At 39.2% G+C, this 20500-nt stretch overlaps 1 protein-coding gene across 1 annotated transcript; it reads right to left on the minus strand.

The window, feature by feature from the left end:
- Positions 1-18049: 18049 nt before the first annotated feature.
- LOC111912361 (probable translation initiation factor eIF-2B subunit epsilon) lies at positions 18050-20500 on the minus strand. The gene is made up of 3 exons (XM_023908093.3): positions 20293-20500; positions 18842-19918; positions 18050-18663 (listed from the first exon to the last, which is right to left on the minus strand). Exon 2 carries the CDS (start codon positions 19886-19888, stop codon positions 19160-19162), a length of 729 nt encoding a protein of 242 aa, XP_023763861.1. The 5' UTR covers positions 19889-19918; positions 20293-20500; the 3' UTR covers positions 18050-18663; positions 18842-19159.

The following is a 20500-nucleotide window of genomic DNA, read 5'->3' on the forward strand; positions in this document are numbered from 1 at the left end:
TTCATACTGATGCAACCGAACCTCCACTAGCACCCGAAACCATAAACACAACCGAAACCCGAAAAGCACCCAAACCTACCCCTACCCAAAACCAACCTGAACCTACCCCTACACCTACACCCGAAACAACCCAACCCGAACCTACCCGAACCACCATACCACCAGCTTCACCACCACAACCATCTCCCGGTCACGCCTCTGACGAAGATAACCTTTTCCTTGGCGGGGAAAACATGACGTTTGATTCAGTCTACTACAGTCCGTTTCAAGTCCAGAGCGATGATGATGATGACGCTCCGGTCACAAAGAAACATCTTAAGGAGCTCCATGACAAGGTTGACTTGCTCATTGCCTCTTCCTCTACGTCTCAATCATCCCTCTCTGAAGCTGCTATTCAGAAGATTGTTGATGCTTTCTCAAGGGCTCAGCAAGACTCTGTCGCTGCTGCCACCACCGCCATCGATGCCTCAACGAAAGCCTGCCAGGCTGCGACCGAAAAAGTCGATAAACTATTTTCTGATGCCTCTGCCCCATTAAAGTCTTTACAGGAGAGTGTTGATGCCACCAAGACTACGTTGGAACCGATTGTTCAACAGTTGGCCACGTTTGTCTCTACTGAGTTGAAGTCCTTTGCTTCACTTCGTCAATCGCTCACAGACGACAACTCAGCCTTCCGTGCTTCTATTGACGAGCGTCTCTCAAAGCTACAGGAAGATTTGGCTGCAGAGAACTCGTTGATGGATGTTTTGGCAAAGAAGACCACTGCCCTGAAAGTCAAGAGTGCTCAACTCTCTCATTCTCAACAACAAATTGACACTCTTCGGTCCGAACGGGAGGTCATCAAGACGTGTGTTTTGGATGTCCACTCAGCAATATCTAACATCCTCGAAGCACATGATCCGATACTCAATCATTCTGTGAGGCGTACCCTTGCAGAGAAGCTCGCTCCTGCCCTAGACCTCTTAAGCAAAATTGAAGGGCTACCCGATTTCGTGTCCATTCCGAAACAAGGGGGAGAAAAGGAGTCTGCACCTCAACCACCTCATTCCTCAAAGGCAACTCACACAACCGAACCTCCTCCTGTAGGCCAAGCCTCTGGTTCGGGTGTGAAAGACAAAGGCAAGAAGATTGTTGAGGAAGAAGAGGAAGATGATCAAGAAACCATTGCCGACTTGTTAAAACGCAAGAGTCGACGCAATGATGCAGATGAAAGTGATCGTGTGGCAAAAGAAGCTGAACGCAAACAAAAAGAAGCCCACGACCTTCTCGAGAGTAGGAAAACTCTTTTTCCTGCTTGGACTCGAGGGAGGATGATAAAGGAGGCAATCGACACCCCGAGCATCTTGTGGATTGAACCAGTTATCTCATTTGACTGTTTCAATTCCGTCGACTCTCATTTCGACATGCCACTTACCCGAAAGGCGTTCATCTTTCACGCCTTCGCCAACGTTGCTGAGTTCCCTCATCCTCATCCGGAGGTTGATCGGGAATTGATTGAATTCTATCTGAAGGCTGCTCAACCCCAATACCAAACCTGGAGCACTTAGAAGATCATCAACATTCGGGTCCTGAAACCGTACACTGAAGGGAAGTTTATCAACGTTCGGTTCAAGGTGCTTAGGGGATCTGCAAAAACCGAACATGCCATTTCTGTAGCAGATCTACCGAACCTCAATCCACATGATTGGATTGTTTTGCACAACATCCTTCTGACCAACGAAGCTGAATATGGTCCGATCATCGACCATCTTAAGAGGATGTTGGTGTGCTATATCATGGAGGTCGCACTGATGGATCAGGAGATTGCAACTGTCTTCAAGAAGAAACCGAAGATCTCTCCTGTTGGCTCGGCCAGTGATCTAAACCAGATGAAGATGGGAAAAATTGACCCGAGGCGAAACTCAGTCATGTTCACTAGGAGTGAAGGACATAAATGTCTCTTTGCCTTAGCTAATAAACATCTTTATACCACTGCTTGTCTAGAGCATGTGTTGGGGATCATCCACAGATGCAAAGAAAATACAGTGGATGATATCAAGTATTTTGACGATATGATACAATGGTACATTCGGTTCAGACAGACAATCCTCGCGCTCATCTCACGTCTGTTTGAAACTGTAAAGAAGAAGGTTCCCGCTGCTGGCCCAAGCAAGAAGACGAAGTAATATCGCTCCAATTTGACGCAAAGGGGGAGATTGTTGGGTAGCGGTTTTTGATGTATTGCGTCCATTGGGCTCGGTTAATAGTCCAATTTTTGTAACTCCGGTTTGGGCCTGTCCAACCGAGAGCTTGATAGGGTTTAGTATAAATTAATATGCTTGCATGCATATTAGTAGGTGATGAGATAACGATTGATAGCGATTACGATAGATCACAGATTATTTTCTTCATCGTTCTTGTAAACCCTAAATCCTCTACAGTAGAAGTTCTTTATCGAGCTCTGCTGAGGATTGTTGATTAATCATTCGACATTCTTCAATCCATACTTGAGTTGTTTACAGTTTTCATATTTATTATTCTACCTGTTATAAAGATCTAATCGATCTTCAAGTTAGTTTTTAACTCATCAAATACAATAAGTTAATAAGATAAATCAAAAATCGGAAATTACATAGACACACACACACTAATTTGAATAATATATTACCTTTTATGCCAAGAAAATGTGCTCTAACTCTAGAATATGATCCTTGTCGGGTTTCACTGCAAAGGTTACACCTGAACTTCCAATATCCTCCTGCTCCAGCAAGTTTATCGATTTTAGTCACAAAGTCCCACAATGGAGGTTGGTCTACTGTTGTAGATGATCCTTGTGTTTCTTGTTCTTGAGAAGAAGCCATAATAATCGAATTGGTGAATGTGTGAATGAGTTTTGATTTTTTTTTCTGGTTCTTGTCTTCTTGATCGACAACACAGAGAAACAGTAAAAAAAACTATAAAAGTCGATCACCAAGTACGTAGTAGCCTTTACGCTTGTAAACTTCTAAATTCTAATTGACTAATTGACTAATTGTAGGGTAATAGCATTAGCAACCGACATAGGACTAAGAGGCTAAGCCCATTACTCTATTACTGCCTTTTAAAAGCCCATGCAAAAAAAAAAACAGAGAAACGTGAACGAAACTTGGGAGAAACGTTTCAGAGATCACCGATACTTGCCAGAAACGTTTCCCGTCCGTTTCACCGGCGTTTCCGTTTCCAAGGCGTTTCAGATACGGGAGCGGCTAGTGATATGGCGTTTCCATGCATCGTAGGATATCAAAATAATCAATTTGATGCATTGCATTCTGAAAGATGTGAATCTTATTGTTTGCATATAGAGTGTTGAATTGAAGCTTCTTATTTCCTGAAATTTTTTGGTTTACATATGGATTGGTTTGTAGATTAATGGGGAAGTGGTGAAGAGATTTACATGGATGTGGATTGAAGATTCGTGTTTGCGTGTTTTGGACTTTTGGTTGTAATCGACTATTTGACTATTTCGGACTTTTTGTTTTAGTGATTGTGTGTTTGGTTGTAATCGTCTAATCGACAATTTCGGACTTTGTGCTTTAGTTTGATTGTGTGTTTGGTTGTAATAGACAATTTGGTTGTAAAACTCATGTTTTTTGAAGTATTTAACTTCAATTAGGTGTTTTTTGAATTATTTAACTTATTGCTCCATTTCTGGAAAATGAGTTTAAACCCAAAACCCATGGGTTTAAACCCAGAAATCGTAAGTGTATGGGTTGAACCCAAGAAACCGAGAAACCGCCCAAACCGATATCAGAACCCGAGAAACCGAACCGACCAGAAACCGATGCTATTAGGTTCTGAAAACCAGAAACCGATCATTTATGGGTTGGGTTGGCTTGGGGTCCAAAACCGACCCAAACCGGCCCATGCACAGCCCTATGAAATAGTAGTCAAATAATGTCAAAGAGTAGTCAAATTGTCATATACCTTACACATAAATACTGTTTGAAACAACAATGATATAGTTTGAAATGACAATACATCATGCAGGCTACAAAGTAGTAGTCAAAGTCTATGAAACAATAGTCAAATAATGTCAAAGAGTAGTCAAATTGTCATATACCTTACACATAAATACTGTTTGAAACGACAATGATACAGTTCGAAATGACAATACATCATGCAGGCTACAAAGTAGTAGTCAAAGTCTATGAAACAATAGTCAAATAATGTCAAAGAGTAGTCAAATTATCATATACCTTACACACAAATGTTGTTTGAAACGACAATGCTACAATTTGAAATGACAATACAATTCTAATGTGTCACAAACACCAAGAACAATGGAGGACTTTGAGAGAGAGATTAGGAGCACACAAAACGGCTAAGGTTCTACTTGGAACTCTTGGGTACCGATTTTGGAGCTAAGGGGTTACATTTATAGTGTGGAATTCCTAGGGTTTCAACTTGTAAACCCTAATTTATTTCCTTGGCTTTTAATCCAATAACTCATTTGATAGCCTTACGGACTAACACTTCATGGACTCTCACATAAACTTAGTCCATCACTAATCAATCATGAATCATTGGCCCAAACTATATGTATCACTAATTTACATAATCAATCCCCGTTAATTTAATTAGTCTCTTTTGATCACCAAATTAATTTTTGATCAATACCAATTAAATAATATGATTTCTCAATTAATATGTTATACTTGTAATATATAAATAAATCACATATAACCTCTTTCTCAAATATCCATCCTATCAAATTGCTCTGGTGAAGGAAACCCAAAAGGACCATGTTACTATCGGGTCAAGTACATACCTATTATAGTTATGGGCTTAGACACCTAATCCAACAGGAAGAAGGTGTAGGACTTCAATTTACTGGGGGAGGTCGGTCATCGAGTCATGGCTAGTACAGAGGTTATACTCAAGACTACTGAGTTAATCCAGCAGGTACACGACATGTTGCGGGTCGTGAAAAGTTGGCAGAAGAGTAACGCAGATCGGCGACGTTCGGATCTCGAGTTTCAGGTGGGAGACTTGGTGCTTCTAAAGGTGTCACCTTGGAAAGGTGTCATCCGATTTCGGAAGCGGCGCAATATGGGCCCTATATTCATTGGACCTTTCAGGATTTCAGCCCGGGTGGGCAAGGTTGCATACCGGCTGGATTTTCCCGATGAGCTCTGCCAGATCCATAACACCTTCCATGTGTCTCGGTTTCAGAAGTGTGTAACAACCCAAAGTTGTTCATCGCTGAAAACCCATTCTACCCGTATAACTCGCCGTATTTCGAAACGTTCCGATGTCGTTTTTGGGTTAAGTTAATCAAACTTATATGTTTAATTGATGCTAATGAGTGTCCAAACCTCTTAGGAACTCATGAATTTAGCCCAAAATGTTTATTTCATAAATTTTAGAAATGTCCTCGCCGGATTACGGAAACTTAATCGGGTGCGACCAAAAGCCCCGTTTAATGCCGGTATCGGGTAGAATTCTACCGTGTCCAAGTTTTGCGACCTATATAAACGTGTTTAATCCTTCATTTGAAGTTTTTCTCTCTCTCTCTACTCTCTCTCTAACCTCTCTCCTAAATCAAAATTCAAGGGTCCAAAACTCAATTTTAAGGCCTCAAATCCCTAAGGTACCTTCCTAACCTTAATGTATAGCATATTTGGCTTCCAAATTCGAGATTTAATCATGATTTAAGACCTTTAATGTGAGTTTACGGCCTTGGTTGAAGCTTAGGCCGTAAACACATAGTTAAGGGGTTTTTAAGCCCTAAAACCCTTCCAAACCACAACTAGACTTTAGATATGGCTAAATGACTTCATGGAATGGACTTAGAACATTTAAGACATGGATTTTGAGGGACTTGAAGGATTTTATGGCCAAGGCACATGCTTGGGCCGTAAACTCATATATATGGGGTTTTTGTGACCTTAAACCCTTCCAAAACACTAATAAGGCTTAGATATGAATTTTAGAATAATTGGTTTTAGCCTTGGGACACTTAACATATTATTTGAGGTATAATTGAGAGTTTACGGCCAAGGCTTGTGCTTGGGCCGTAAACCCTTAATTTTGGGATGTAAACTCCTTTAAAGGTGTTAGAAAGCCACTTTAACACCCCTAAAGCCTTAGAATAATTTTTAGAAGTGTATACAAACAAGTTTTTGGCCTTAAAACATAATGAAGCACACTCTAGGAGAGTTTACGTCGCTGAGGGGGGTCTCATGGGCCGTAAACTCCAAAAACACCCCATAAGTCCCATAAAATTTCATGTAAGGCCTTGGAACAATTTTAGCAATCACATGTGATTTGTTTGGAATCAATGACACAATTTTTTATGAGTATATAGGAGTTTACGGCCATGAGACCCATGCTAGGCCGTAAACTCCCTTAAGTATGTCCATGGGTGTTTAAAATTCATTCCAAGCCCTTAAACCAAACCTAGAAATTTTCCCCTAAGTGTTTCAAGCCAAGTTGCACCATAAACCACCCCACCATGAGTTTACGGCCATGAACTCATGGGGAATGGGTGTTCTAGGCCGAAAACTCATATATAAGTTTACTCTTGAAGAGTAAACTCCAATTCCTAGTCATTCAAGTCCTTAAACGCCACCCGGGTCCCTCCAAACACTTGTAATGGAGTGTTTTCGCGACTAGAAGTATTGGTCCCTAGCAATTAAATAATCTAAGTCCTAATTAGATACAAATGTGTATCTTTTCATTATACATAGGAACCTCGTGCGTTTGCAAGTCCCGAACCATCGTTTAGCGTCCGAAATCGTCACGTTTCTCGTCCGGTGAGTTCATACCCCTACACTTTTTCCGTGTTTTTCAATGTTTTCAGGGGGAGAATACAAGCAAACTATAACTGTTTTACAAAACATAACATTGATGTGTTTCAAATAATATATGGCAAATTTATAAACACTTTACTCCTTATGTATTATGATGAGCATAAGGGATGATTTATCAACTACAACTAAATGGATTTTAGTTAAGAAAATAACCAAACTAATCAAATTATTATGGGAATAATTTAGGGGTTCTTTAGTTCTCGTTTTATCATGTACTGATATGTGTATAAAGTCATTAGATAAACTATGTCTGATTCAGTTTATCTCTGTATCATTTGAATGTATTGCCAAATAGTTTCATTGTATGTATCTATATTCACTGTATTATGTTTCATAATCTTTTGTATGTTTGATATCGTATGAGAACCTTGTGAATAGTTTAGTACTAGTTTGTGAGTTAGTCACTACCCTTTATGGATGATCAGTAAATCCTCCCCGGAAGTGTAACCGGAGTCTCCTGGAGGGAGAGCGAGGAATTTGTGAATAGATCTATTCGGGACTGACAATCCCACACCTTAACTGCTAGCTACAGTTAGGCGGGCACGCCTGGGGTGAAAAATTCTGGATATCGTCCGACGTCTGACAAGCGTCAAGGAGGTCTCGTTGTCGTATCAGCATGGTTACCCGACTCACAATATGTATTAATATAATTTTATTCACGACTTTCGTTTTGGAGATATATATCTAGTACGGGATGGTAATCCCATGGTTTTTGGTCTATAGGGTTCATATCTATTGCAGGATGTTATTCTTATGGTTAGAATCTATATCTAGTTCGGGATAGTGATCTCATGGTTTTATCAAAACATCTTATATCTAGTTTGGGATAGTAATCCTATGGTTTTATCAAATTATCTTGTATCTAGTCCGGGATGGTAGTCCCATGGTTTTCAGTCTATATTTTCAAGTATATCAAACTATCTTGTATCTAGTTCGGGACGATAGTCCCATGGTATTAAATCTATATGTAGTACGGGATGTTAATCCCAAGGCTTTCAAACTATTTTTCCATCTACAGTTCACGTATATTAAAGTATTTTATATCTAATTCGGGATAGTAATCCCAAGATTCTCAATATATAGTTTTGTGTATTAAACTATACTATGTGGTATTAAATCGGTCTTGTAATTAGGAAAATATGGGATTTTCCTGGGGTAACGTATAACGCGTAATTGAACTGTAATGAAGGATAACTAAACTGTTTTACATAAGAAAATATGGGATTTTCTTGGATAACAAACCTTTTCGGAAAACTAAAGGAAACTGGTACATTTTTCAGCAAACAAACATCTTATGAACTCACCAGCTTTATGCTGATTTTCAAACCGCTTGTATTCTCAGGTCCACGTTAGACAGGTACCCGGCGATATCTTTTGGAGAAGACAGAGTGCTCAGAAGACTCGTCTTAACTTTTATTCATATGATATATGTATAATACTTGTACAATTTACTTTTGAAACAAATGTAAACTTTCAAATATATGTAATGTAATGGTTGTTTACTGTGATTACTATGTACATTGGATTTGATACTCAACGTGGAGTCAACCCCGGAAATGTTTCCGCCTTTGGTTTTCGGGGTGTGACAGATTGGTATCAGAGCCCTTGTTTATAGTGAACGCAGTATACCAAACCTTACATGGTATAAAACTATAAACATTAAGGGGCCTAAGTGCTCTGAACTAAAAGTATCCTACAGCATATAAGTATTTTCAAAAGTATTTAAGTATGCCGAGCCGTCGAGATCCGTAACTACAAGTAGAACAAAACATAAGTAAATGGGTGTTGTACGCTGCAGTTAAACCTGGGCAGTTATGTAGTCGTGTCTAGGGTCAATATAGCCTGGCCAACTATATTCATTCGAGACACGGCCAACATGTGCTTGGGAGTGACTGTGGTATGCGGCATACCTAAAACTTACCCAATACCCCAAACAACGAGTCGTCGTTGCAGTGAATCATGAAATACTATGGGAGTATTTCTCGAGTCAATCCTTTGTAGAAAATCCTCGTATACGCGTTGTTTCTTGATCATTCCTCTAGCGATAAAATGTTCTGTCTTGATAACTCTTTCCTACGTTATCGTTTAATACGATGCTAAATCTGTCTTGATGAGATATCCCCTGTTCCATATCTCTTGATTCAATTCAGAGGACTTATGATCCTCTCTTTCCTGATCTTTTTAGATCAAGATGCCTCCAAGAAAGAGACCCAGCTCGAAGAACACCAACAACCCTCCGCCACCACCTCCTCCTGAATTTGACCCAGTGATATTCCAGGCCGTTGTCAATGTTGCAGTGGCAGCTGCTCTAGCCCAAAGGAACTCAGATGGTTCCGGTGGCACGCAAACCCAGAACAGTCAGGGACACCAAAAAGGGGGTTCCTATAAAGACTTCATAAACGCGAAGCCCACATCCTTTGATGGCACCGGAGGTGTCATTTCCCACACCCGATGGTTCGAGAAAATCGAATCAATCTTTGAAATATGCGCCTGTTCGGAGTCTGATAAAGTAAAGTTCGTCGTCTGCACCTTTCTTGACAAAGCCCTGACTTGGTGGAACGGCCGAGTCAAATCCCTAACTCTACCTGTAGCAAATGCTATGGGTTGGGAAGCTATGAAGGAGTTTCTACTCGCAGAGTATTGCCCTCGGGGCGAAATTCAGAAGCTAGAACACGAACTCTGGAACCTTAAGATGAAGGGTTCCGACATAGCCTCTTATACTTCAAGATTCGACGATCTGGCGTTACTCTGTCCGGGAATGGTTACCCCAGAGAGTAAAAAGATTGAGAGGTTCATCTGGGGGTTGACCCAGCCAACCAAAGGGGATGTCTTGGCTGCGAAGCCAGACACCTATGATAGTGCTAAATGTCTTGCACAAATCCTGATCGATCACGAAGACAACTCTGATGAGGAGGCTACCACTCCCGAACCGGTCACAAGTGGAGGTGGAAGTAAAAAGAAATTTTGGAATAAGCGGAAGGCTCAGAGTACGCAAGGGTCTTCTAAGAAACAGCAAAACGTAGCAGTCCATGCTGCTACTGCTCCTGTTGTTGTTTCAGCTGTCGAGTCCACGGCCCAAACTCCTACCAGTGGATACACCGGTACCCTTCCTTGGTGTGATAAGTACAGCTACCATCACCGCATTCCTGGTCCATGTCGCGAAAGGATCTGTGACAACTATGGCAAGAAGGGTCATCTTGCTCGAACCTACAGAAAACCAGCTAAATCAACGAACCAATCATCCGGAACGGGAATCAGTCCAGCCTGCTACAATTGTGGCGAAGTAGGTCACTTCAAAAGAAATTGCCCTAAAGCAGCTACAACCGCTGATCCCACTGTCGCCGCAGGTATACTTCTCTTTGATAATTCTTATACCTGCAACTCTTTACGATTCTAGTACCAGAAGGGAAACTTTTCACGAAATACTTTGATGCTATGTTGGACATGTAATGACCGAGTCTCATTCATGTTGTTATCTTTTAGTTTAAAAAGGGTCGCTAATCTAGATCTTTTCCCCGACCCATCTCTCGTGATCTTCGGCATCAAACCTTCGTATCATTTCATGCCTTAAAGCTCAAAAGTTTTCCCGATAGGAGTTGCCATGCATCCCTCGTTTCTGTGATCATTAAGAAACGGGAAGTCAGCAACTCTTTCCCCTAAATGTCTTTCCCGAAGAATTCCCGAGAATTCCTTTCGAACGTTTAACTTAGTTCCACATCGGCCTAATCTCTGGATCTACCTCGTGACCGAACCTCAGTGAGAATGACATGTTCGAAACGGTGACCAAGAACTGATATGATCACTACGGATTAGTAGTGGTATCCTTTCGGTCAAATCTCTTTCCCTCGATCATGTAGCCAAGCAAAGTAGTCGTAACCGTGTACTTTTCCAACGTCTACGGCGATAGGAAATAAGTCGGCACCAAAAATACCCATAGAAACCTGTCGATTCTTGGGTCCCATCGACTAATATCGCAGTCTTACCCATAAATTTCTTCTAAAAGCCATCAAACCCTTAGCTACCCGGCTCCTTGAAGATGTGCCTTCCTGTTGGAGCGTCTGTCCTGTTGAAGGCTTTATCCCAGAAAAGCATGATGTGCTTTAAGAAGTGTAGAGTACTTCCCTCGTGATACAGTAGACTCTTCGTGATCCCCATAGAATCGATTTCGTAACTTTCCAACTTCGGCTACCCTCAGAACTTAGTAACATCCATCCGGTACTTCACGTCTCGAATCCTTAGAAGTACCTATCCAACGAAACCCTAGTGATTCCTTTGAGGAAACCGAAGTCGTCCAGGTTTGAAACTTTCATGAGAGAACCGATTGAGATCGTAAATTGTGAGAGAGTCAATGATCGTATCAAAGACACGTCCCGATAGTGAGAGATCGATAGAACGCCTAGTGTAAACCCGACTCCGTTTGAGAGCATGATCGTTCGAGGCAACAAATCCATTTGTGTCTTATTCTAATTCATGTCTATATCTTAATCTTTGAATTTCATGACGAAATTCCCTCTAACGGGGGGATAATGTAACAACCTGAAGTTGTTCATCGCCGAAACTCATTCTACCCGTATAACTCGCCGTATTTCGAAACGTTCCGATGTCGTTTTTGGGTTAAGTTAATCAAACTTATATGTTTAATTGATGCTAATGAGTGTCCAAACCTCTTAGGAACTCATGAATTTAGCCCAAAATGTTTATTTCATAAATTTTAGAAATGCCCTCGCCGGATTACGGAAACTTAATCGGGTGCGACCAAAAGCCCCGTTTAATGCCGGTATCGGGTAGAATTCCACCGTGTCCAAGTTTTGTGACCTATATAAACGTGTTTAATCCTTCATTTGAAGTCTTTCTCTCTCTCTACTCTCTCTCTAACCTTTCTCCTAAATCAAAATTCAAGGGTCCAAAACTCAATTTTAAGGCCTCAAATCCCTAAGGTACCTTCCTAACCTTAATGTATAGCATATTTGGCTTCCAAATTCGGGATTTAATCATGATTTAAGACCTTGAATGTGAGTTTACGGCCTTGGTTGAAGCTTAGGCCGTAAACACATAGTTAAGGGGCTTTTAAGCCCTAAAACCCTTCCAAACCACAACTAGACTTTAGATATGGCTAAATGACTTCATGGAATGGACTTAGAACATTTTAGACATGGGTTTTGAGGGACTTGAAGGAGTTTACGGCCAAGGCACATGCTTGGGCCGTAAACTCATATATATGGGGTTTTTGTGACCTTAAACCCTTCCAAAACACTAATAAGGCTTAGATATGAATTTTAGAATAATTGGTTTTAGCCTTGGGACACTTGAAACATATTATTTGAGGGGTAATTGAGAGTTTACGGCCAAGGCTTGTGCTTGGGCCGTAAACCCTTCATTTTGGGGTGTAAACTCCTTTAAAGGTGTTAGAAAGCCACTTTAACACCCCTAAAGCCTTAGAATAATTTTTAGAAGTGTATACAAACAAGCTTTTGGCCTTAAAACATAATGAATCACACTCTAGGAGAGTTTACGTCCATGAGGGGGGTCTCATGGGCCGTAAACTCCAAAAACACCCCATAAGTCCCATAAAATTTCATGTAAGGCCTTGGAACAATTTTAGCAATCACATGTGATTTGTTTGGAATCAATGACACAATTTTTTATGAGTATATAGGAGTTTACGGCCATGAGACCCATGCTAGGCCGTAAACTCCCTTAAGTATGTCCATGGGTGTTTAAAATTCATTCCAAGCCCTTAAACCAAACCTAGAAATTTTCCCCTAAGTGTTTCAAGCCAAGTTGCACCATAAACCACCCCACCATGAGTTTACGGCCGTGAACTCATGGGGAATGGGTGTTCTAGGCCGAAAACTCATATATAAGTTTACTCTTGAAGAGTAAACTTCAATTCCTAGTCATTCAAGTCCTTAAACGCCACCCGAGTCCCTCCAAACACTTGTAATGGAGTGTTTTCGCGACTAGAAGTATTGGTCCCTAGCAATTAAATAATCTAAGTCCTAATTAGATACAAATGTGTATCTTTTCATTATACATAGGAACCTCGTGCGTTTGCAAGTCCCGAACCATCGTTTAGCGTCCGAAATCGTCACGTTTCTCGTCCGGTGAGTTCATACCCCTACACTTTTTCCGTGTTTTTCAATGTTTTCAGGGGGAGAATACAAGCAAACTATAACTGTTTTACAAAACATAACATTGATGTGTTTCAAATAATATATGGCAAATTTATAAACACTTTTACTCCTTATGTATTATGATGAGCATAAGGGATGATTTATCAACTACAACTAAATGGATTTTAGTTAAGAAAATAACCAAACTAATCAAATTATTATGGGAATAACTTGGGGGTTCTTTAGTTCTCGTTTTATCATGTACTGATATGTGTATAAAGTCATTAGATAAACTATGTCTGATTCAGTTTATCTCTGTATCATTTGAATGTATTGCCAAATAGTTTCATTGTATGTATCTATATTCACTGTATTATGTTTCATAATCTTTTGTATGTTTGATATCATATGAGAACCTTGTGAATAGTTTAGTACTAGTTTGTGAGTTAGTCACTACCCTTTATGGATGATCAGTAAATCCTCCCCGGAAGTGTAACCAGAGTCTCTTGGAGGGAGAGCGAGGAATTTGTGAATAGATCTATTCGGGACTGACAATCCCACACCTTAACTGCTAGCTACAGTTAGGCGGGCACGCCTGGGGTGAAAAATTCTGGATATCGTCCGACGTCTGACAAGCGTCAAGGAGGTCTCGTTGTCGTATCAGCATGGTTACCCGACTCACAATATGTATTAATATAATTTTATTCACGACTTTCGTTTTGGAGATATATATCTAGTACGGGATGGTAATCCCATGGTTTTTGGTCTATAGGGTTCATATCTATTGCAGGATGTTATTCTTATGGTTAGAATCTATATCTAGTTCGGGATAGTGATCTCATGGTTTTATCAAAACATCTTATATCTAGTTTGGGATAGTAATCCTATGGTTTTATCAAATTATCTTGTATCTAGTCCGGGATGGTAGTCCCATGGTTTTCAGTCTATATTTTCAAGTATATCAAACTATCTTGTATCTAGTTCGGGACGATAGTCCCATGGTATTAAATCTATATGTAGTACGGGATGTTAATCCCAAGGCTTTCAAACTATTTTTCCATCTACAGTTCACGTATATTAAAGTATTTTATATCTAATTCGGGATAGTAATCCCAAGATTCTCAATATATAGTTTTGTGTATTAAACTATACTATGTGGTATTAAATCGGTCTTGTAATTAGGAAAATATGGGATTTTCCTGGGGTAACGTATAACGCGTAATTGAACTGTAATGAAGGATAACTAAACTGTTTTACATAAGAAAATATGGGATTTTCTTGGATAACAAACCTTTTCGGAAAACTAAAGGAAACTGGTACATTTTTCAGCAAACAAACATCTTATGAACTCACCAGCTTTATGCTGATTTTCAAACCGCTTGTATTCTCAGGTCCACGTTAGACAGGTACCCGGCGATATCTTTTGGAGAAGACAGAGTGCTCAGAAGACTCGTCTTAACTTTTATTCATATGATATATGTATAATACTTGTACAATTTACTTTTGAAACAAATGTAAACTTTCAAATATATGTAATGTAATGGTTGTTTACTGTGATTACTATGTACATTGGATTTGATACTCAACGTGGAGTCAACCCCGGAAATGTTTCCGCCTTTGGTTTTCGGGGTGTGACAAAGTGTATGGCCGATGAGTCCGCAATTATTCCTCTGGATGACATACAGGTTGATGATCGACTGAATTATGTGGAGATACCGGTGGCTATCTTAGATCAAAAGACGAAGGCTCTGCGCAACAAGGAAGTGTCAATGGTCAAGGTCCAATGGCAACATCGAAAGGGTTCCGAATGGACGTAGAAGCTTGAGGCGGAGATGCGAGAGCACTACCCAGATTTATTCACAGCAGCAGACTTCGAGGACGAAGTCTAGTTCAAGTGGGGGAGAGTTGTAACATCTGTTATTCATGTATTCGTTTTAACCCTTGATTTGTCATTTATTTGCAAGTTTAGTCCCTGGTGGCATTTTCGTAATTCTAGAGTCAGCTGGAGTTCACGGGGCGTACACCTTCATACGCAGGGCATAATCCAGATCGCATTAGTACAATGTGTGTATGCCAATACGTCGGGCGTACACAACTAGGGTGAAACCCCTAAATTTTAGGAAACACATTTATGGCCACATGCACACCTTCTAATCTTCAGCCTCCTTCCTCATTTTGAAACCCTAAAGAGTATTTGTGTATTGTGAAGCTTTTTGAACCATTTTTGGTGTCATTTGGAGCTTTTAGAGTAGAAGGAAGAGCATTGAGGTGGTTATGTTTCACTCAAGGCCTTGGATCCAGCATCTTGTCCCCCTTGTGCACCTTGTGGAGGTAAAAAGCTTAAACCTTGGTGTAGAAATCTTATGGATCTAGTTTTAGCTCAAAGTTGTTCCCTTTTTGGTCCCAAACTTGATCTTTGTGAGTAGGGTCCAAGGCATTTAAGTTTTCCTTTCAGAGGTTTTGAGGGGTGTTAAGTCATAAAGTTGGGTTTTTGGTCACTAGTTTCTCTCCATGCAAGTGCTAGATGGTCTTAATTGGTTAAGAGACTAGGGTTTATGGAGTTAAGGTCTTAATAGCCATGATAAACCATAAAGTTGGAAACTTTATGGTTAAGAACATCTTTTATTGCCTATATCTGAAATTTTGACGTAAGTGCTTAAAGGATTAAGCACTTAATAAGAGGGGTGCTGAGCAGCCGCATACGATAGGCATATCGAGGGGTATGGTGCACGTAGGAGGTCAGCTCCCCGATCCTCAATCAACTGCGAAGTACGCCTCACATATCGGTTGACTCAGTTGACTTTAACCTAGATTTTGATTAGGGTTTGACATAGGGGTATTTTAGGTATTTGAATGGTAGTCTGAGTTTTGGTTACTATTATTCGTAAAGGTGACCAGTAGCGTGGGTTTCAGAGCAGCGTGTCATTTCAGCTTTTCGTCTATCTGTGAGGTGAGTCTTTCTTACCACCTTAAATGGGTCGAAGGTACCAAGGACGACCCATTGTATTGTATGAGTAAAAATTATATGTTATCGTATGATTTTGTATGATGTGGTTGTATGATTTATGTATAGAGCTAGTTTGGGTTCAGAGTCGTTATGGACTCGGGGTTGATTCGGACCCGACACAGCTACTTGTTATTTTGGGTTGATACAGAGTCAGGGGTTGATATGGACCTGACACAGCCACGTGTTGTTATATACATGTTGTGTGGTAATTTAGGAAGCTCACTAAGCTTTATGCTTACAGTTTGTGTTTATGGTTTTAGGTACTTCCAGTTCAAAAGGGAAGGGCCCAACGTGATGGAATAGCATCCTCCCCATATAATTTTCGCACTTGATGTATTTGTACTCTGATGTTTTGGAATACTATAATGATTGATTGCTTTTGGTACGTACAATCAATGAATGAAATTAATGGTTTTTAAATGAAAATTTTTAGTACTATTTTTGGGTCGTTACACAAATATATATATATATATATATATATATATATATATATATATATATATATATATATATATATATATATTAGAGTACAAATTACGAATCCCCTTAGCTCACATGTAAGTTCCAATTACACAAAATGTCATGGTGACACTAAAATCACCAACATGGAGATGTAGAGGGTGAGAAAGAGATAGAGAGGGAGAGAGTGTGTGTGAGAGAGAGAGACTATTGTTTTAGATTAAATCAAGAGACCAACTGCATAATTAAAGGAACGTAGTAAGAAAAGCTATTGAGAAAGAATGACCCACAACACTTACCCTAGTCCATTGACTGAAAGAGGCATGAATGATAAAGGTATGCACACATGGAGTTGTGATTGATCATTGTATAGTAACTTGAAGCAAAGAATGCAATCAAAGTCATAAGTTCGTGGTGTTTGAATCTGACCATGTGTTATTTTCCCAAATATAGTGGTTGTAAACCTTTCTAAACTCCTTAGAGCATTACTATGCAACATCACACCAAAAACATAAAACCATATTCTTATGTATTTTACTGCACTATAAACGTAGAGAGAGAGAGAGAGAGAGAGATGCATAAAAAAACGTGACCATAGGCGAAAACGGGGACTAATTTGGAAGTCGGGTGCAAAAGTTATGGTCGTTAACGAAGTTTTGGTCTTGAGCTATCAGTTCTATGCGGTCGCGCAGACATTTACACTTCTGGTCGCATGAATCAAGAAGGGCGACATTTTTATCCCACATATGGCCGCATGAGGTTTTCATGCAGGCATATGGCCCTACGCTTCTATCATTTTCGTTTTTAAGTAATGTACTTGCATCCCTTAGATCTAAACTACCCATAACTCATCCAAATAACTTATCAATCGAGTGATTAAGAACTTAATACTTCAAGTTCTTAATAGATAATCTTACAAAAGCACCAAAGCTCCAATCAAGCCATATAGTCATCAAATCTTCACCAAAGCACTAGCAATGACTTAATGGACTTACCTCCTACTAGACAAGGTTCCAATCATATCAATGAAACATTGATAAGACATTGTTTCAAAAGGTTGAAGTTGATGTTCCAAAATTACTTAGTCAAAGCATGAATCTAAATCCAATGAGTCATTTAGATAACATATCACTTCCTAAATCCTTTTCCAAAATATATCATCAACCTTCCAAACCTACTTTGACCGACGATTCCTTTCAAACACTTTCTTACAATTCAAATGACTCATAAATGAGTTTTTTATTCATATTTTACAACCAAAATCCCAGTAGGAACGTTAGGTTAAACGTGAAGGTCAAGAATGATTCAACAGTCTATTGTTATTCATTGACCAAATGATGAGCCGACTTGCTATTCATTGACTCGATAATAAGATATTCGTTGATGTTTTTAAGACGTTTCGAAAAACTAATAATAATTATCTATCTCTTGATTTGATGATGATTTAGGTAGAAGTATGTTGGAGTTTATTTTTTTCATGTAAATGATCAATGTATAAAGTCAATCCTAGTTTGTTTTAACAATATAGAATTACAGAAAAAATGTTTTATGTATGGAACTATGTTATTAAATAGAGAGTAAATTACACGGATAGTTGTTTGGGGTATTTTTTTAACTCAAAATCCTTTGAAGTTTCATAATAGACATGAAATGGCTATATTGCCCAAATGTATTTCTTTTTTGACTTTTTCTATTATTTGTTTATGTTTTGTTAATTTAAAATATAAAAACAAAATAATAAGTGGGTCGACACCAACTCCGGTCATCCCTTCCTCCTCTTGTTTTACCGGCCTTTGTTTGGTACTTCCACAACCATTTTTTTGACCTTCAAGGTGAGTTCCTAGCCTTTGTTTTGTTCTTGCAAACACTAGGCAGTATTACGCTTTAGCCCCTCACCCTTGTACAATCAAACCAAAATCAATTAGTTTACATCTCATTTTCATATGAAAGTATAATGAGCATTTTGAATCATTGCATTTGACATTAAACTTCAAACTCAACATGCTTGCAAAAATATAAACATCCCAGTTGACACAAAGTCACTCACCGTTCCATGATAGCAAATAAATAAGCGTAACTAAAGGATATTAATCTTACCTAAATTTCTACCAAAATCTATATCTATGTTTAAATCATAAACCATCGAAAATGTAACCAAAAAAACATAGGTTTCAACATCTGAAACACTAACTCCTTAGTCGCCTGTTCCTCTTCACTTTTACACCTCCTTCATTCAACCTCTTCAAAACAGTTTCTGCACCCAAAAAAAAAAAAGAAAAAAAAAACATTAGATATAAGGGCATTCACACAGACAAGAAATCAAATCCCTGTGCCATGTCTTTCTATGTGGGACAAAAAGTTTATAGTTTGTGTCCCATTGAACACAACAAAAGAAACAGAGCTAAGGGTAAATAAGTAAATATTTTGTTGACCTTGAATAAACTTTTGGGATTGCTTAACAAAAATCTTATCTGATTCATCTGCTGCATGTTCCTTGTGATTAGCCCATTCAAGAATGACATCCTCTTGAATGATATCTTCATCATATAAAATATTCAGAACCTGTACAAACAAGGGTGCATACTCCTTGGCAGACTCCAAACACATTTCCTCAAATTTCAATATCACTTGAATTCTCTCATCAATACCTCGAAAAAAAAATGTCAACAATTTCCCCTATTTTGAAATGGCATCATTCGTTTCCTTCACCAAATCATTACCATACTTATTTGAATTATTAAGTGCCAATTTCATAACGGAATAAACCAAAGAACCAACACAAGCTCATCAACAAGTAATCCTTTAACAAACTGCCCATGCAGATGTTGGTAATCAAAATTGTCAGTGAAAAGACTAAGGACTTGTGGTGAACATATGTCTATGTAACAATCTTGTTTATCATTGTGTAAACATAAACAGGGGTTCACACTGAGATGTGACTTATCAAATTTCAGATCACCATCTACTTTATCTTCATAATACAGGAGTTCTTTTGTAGTAGGATCGATGGCCATGATTAATTCATCAGTTCCAACTTCTGATTGGTTGATCACCATTGTCATAACACCATTCTTGTCCTTTACTTTTCTCTCTTTGTGTTCTTCAAGGGCTTGTTTCAGCATCATGTTGCTTACAGTATCACCACTAACAAGTATGAAATCACCTTGAATCACATCACGTAAAGCACTTGTACAATTCTGGGATTCGATTGTTGTCACTGAAAAGTTTGGTTTTTGTTCCCATTTCGACTTGTCCAGGTAGTTGATTATTTCTTTGGAATGTGAACAACAACACAACACAAAAACTTCTTCAACATCTGCAGATTCCAGCCATGCTAATGTGTAGTCGATCATGGGGGTGTTCACTAATGGTAAAAGAACTTCCGGGCATTCCAGGGTGATAGGTCTCAACTTTGTGCTCAACATGTCAGCTACAACAATGGCTTGTAATGGAACACGTGCACCTTTCTTAGCTACCATTGTTTCGCAGCTTTAACTTTCAACCAGATTCTGCAACATAGACAAAACAACATTGTAAGCTTCAGATTCAAGGAATAGTTGTTGCATACTTAATGTTTACTCAAGAACCCTGCGCAAAATCTACTGTATATAACATTTCTTCACTATTTCATCATCGTTACTGCAAGCCCTCTTCTACGTAAGCTACCATTTAACCAACCAAACACTGTTAATTATAGAAAACCTTCCATTCAGATTTCATAAAACCCCAAAAACTTAAACATAACCCTCATTCTTCGAAGCCAAGTGCATCTCAGAAATCAAATTAACACATTACAGATGGTATACGTAGCATTATACTATAACAATAATAAATAAAAACTTCAAATTTATGATTGGTTAAAATCGAAAAGTGGAAAACATACGCTTAAGGAGAGATAGCAGTGATAACGCTCGCTGGAATCAATGAATCAATAGTAGAAGGCGACCGCGGCTTTACTGAGGCTGGGCAGACCTGTCGGCTGGGTGTCGATGGTTAAAGACGTCACCCGTGAGAGGCACGGCGGAGAGAAGCGCAGTGCGCAGAAGAGAGAGAAGGGATACCGGTAGAAGGGTGGTTGGATAAATAGTTTA

The sequence above is a fragment of the Lactuca sativa genome, chromosome 3 (genome assembly GCF_002870075.4).
Source record: "Lactuca sativa cultivar Salinas chromosome 3, Lsat_Salinas_v11, whole genome shotgun sequence".
Classification (NCBI taxonomy): domain Eukaryota; kingdom Viridiplantae; phylum Streptophyta; class Magnoliopsida; order Asterales; family Asteraceae; genus Lactuca; species Lactuca sativa.

Coding starts and splice junctions, on each gene's coding strand:
- LOC111912361 (XM_023908093.3), bottom strand. CDS start 19,888: ATGGTAGCTAAGAAAGGTGCACGTGTTCCATTACAAGCCATTGTTGTA.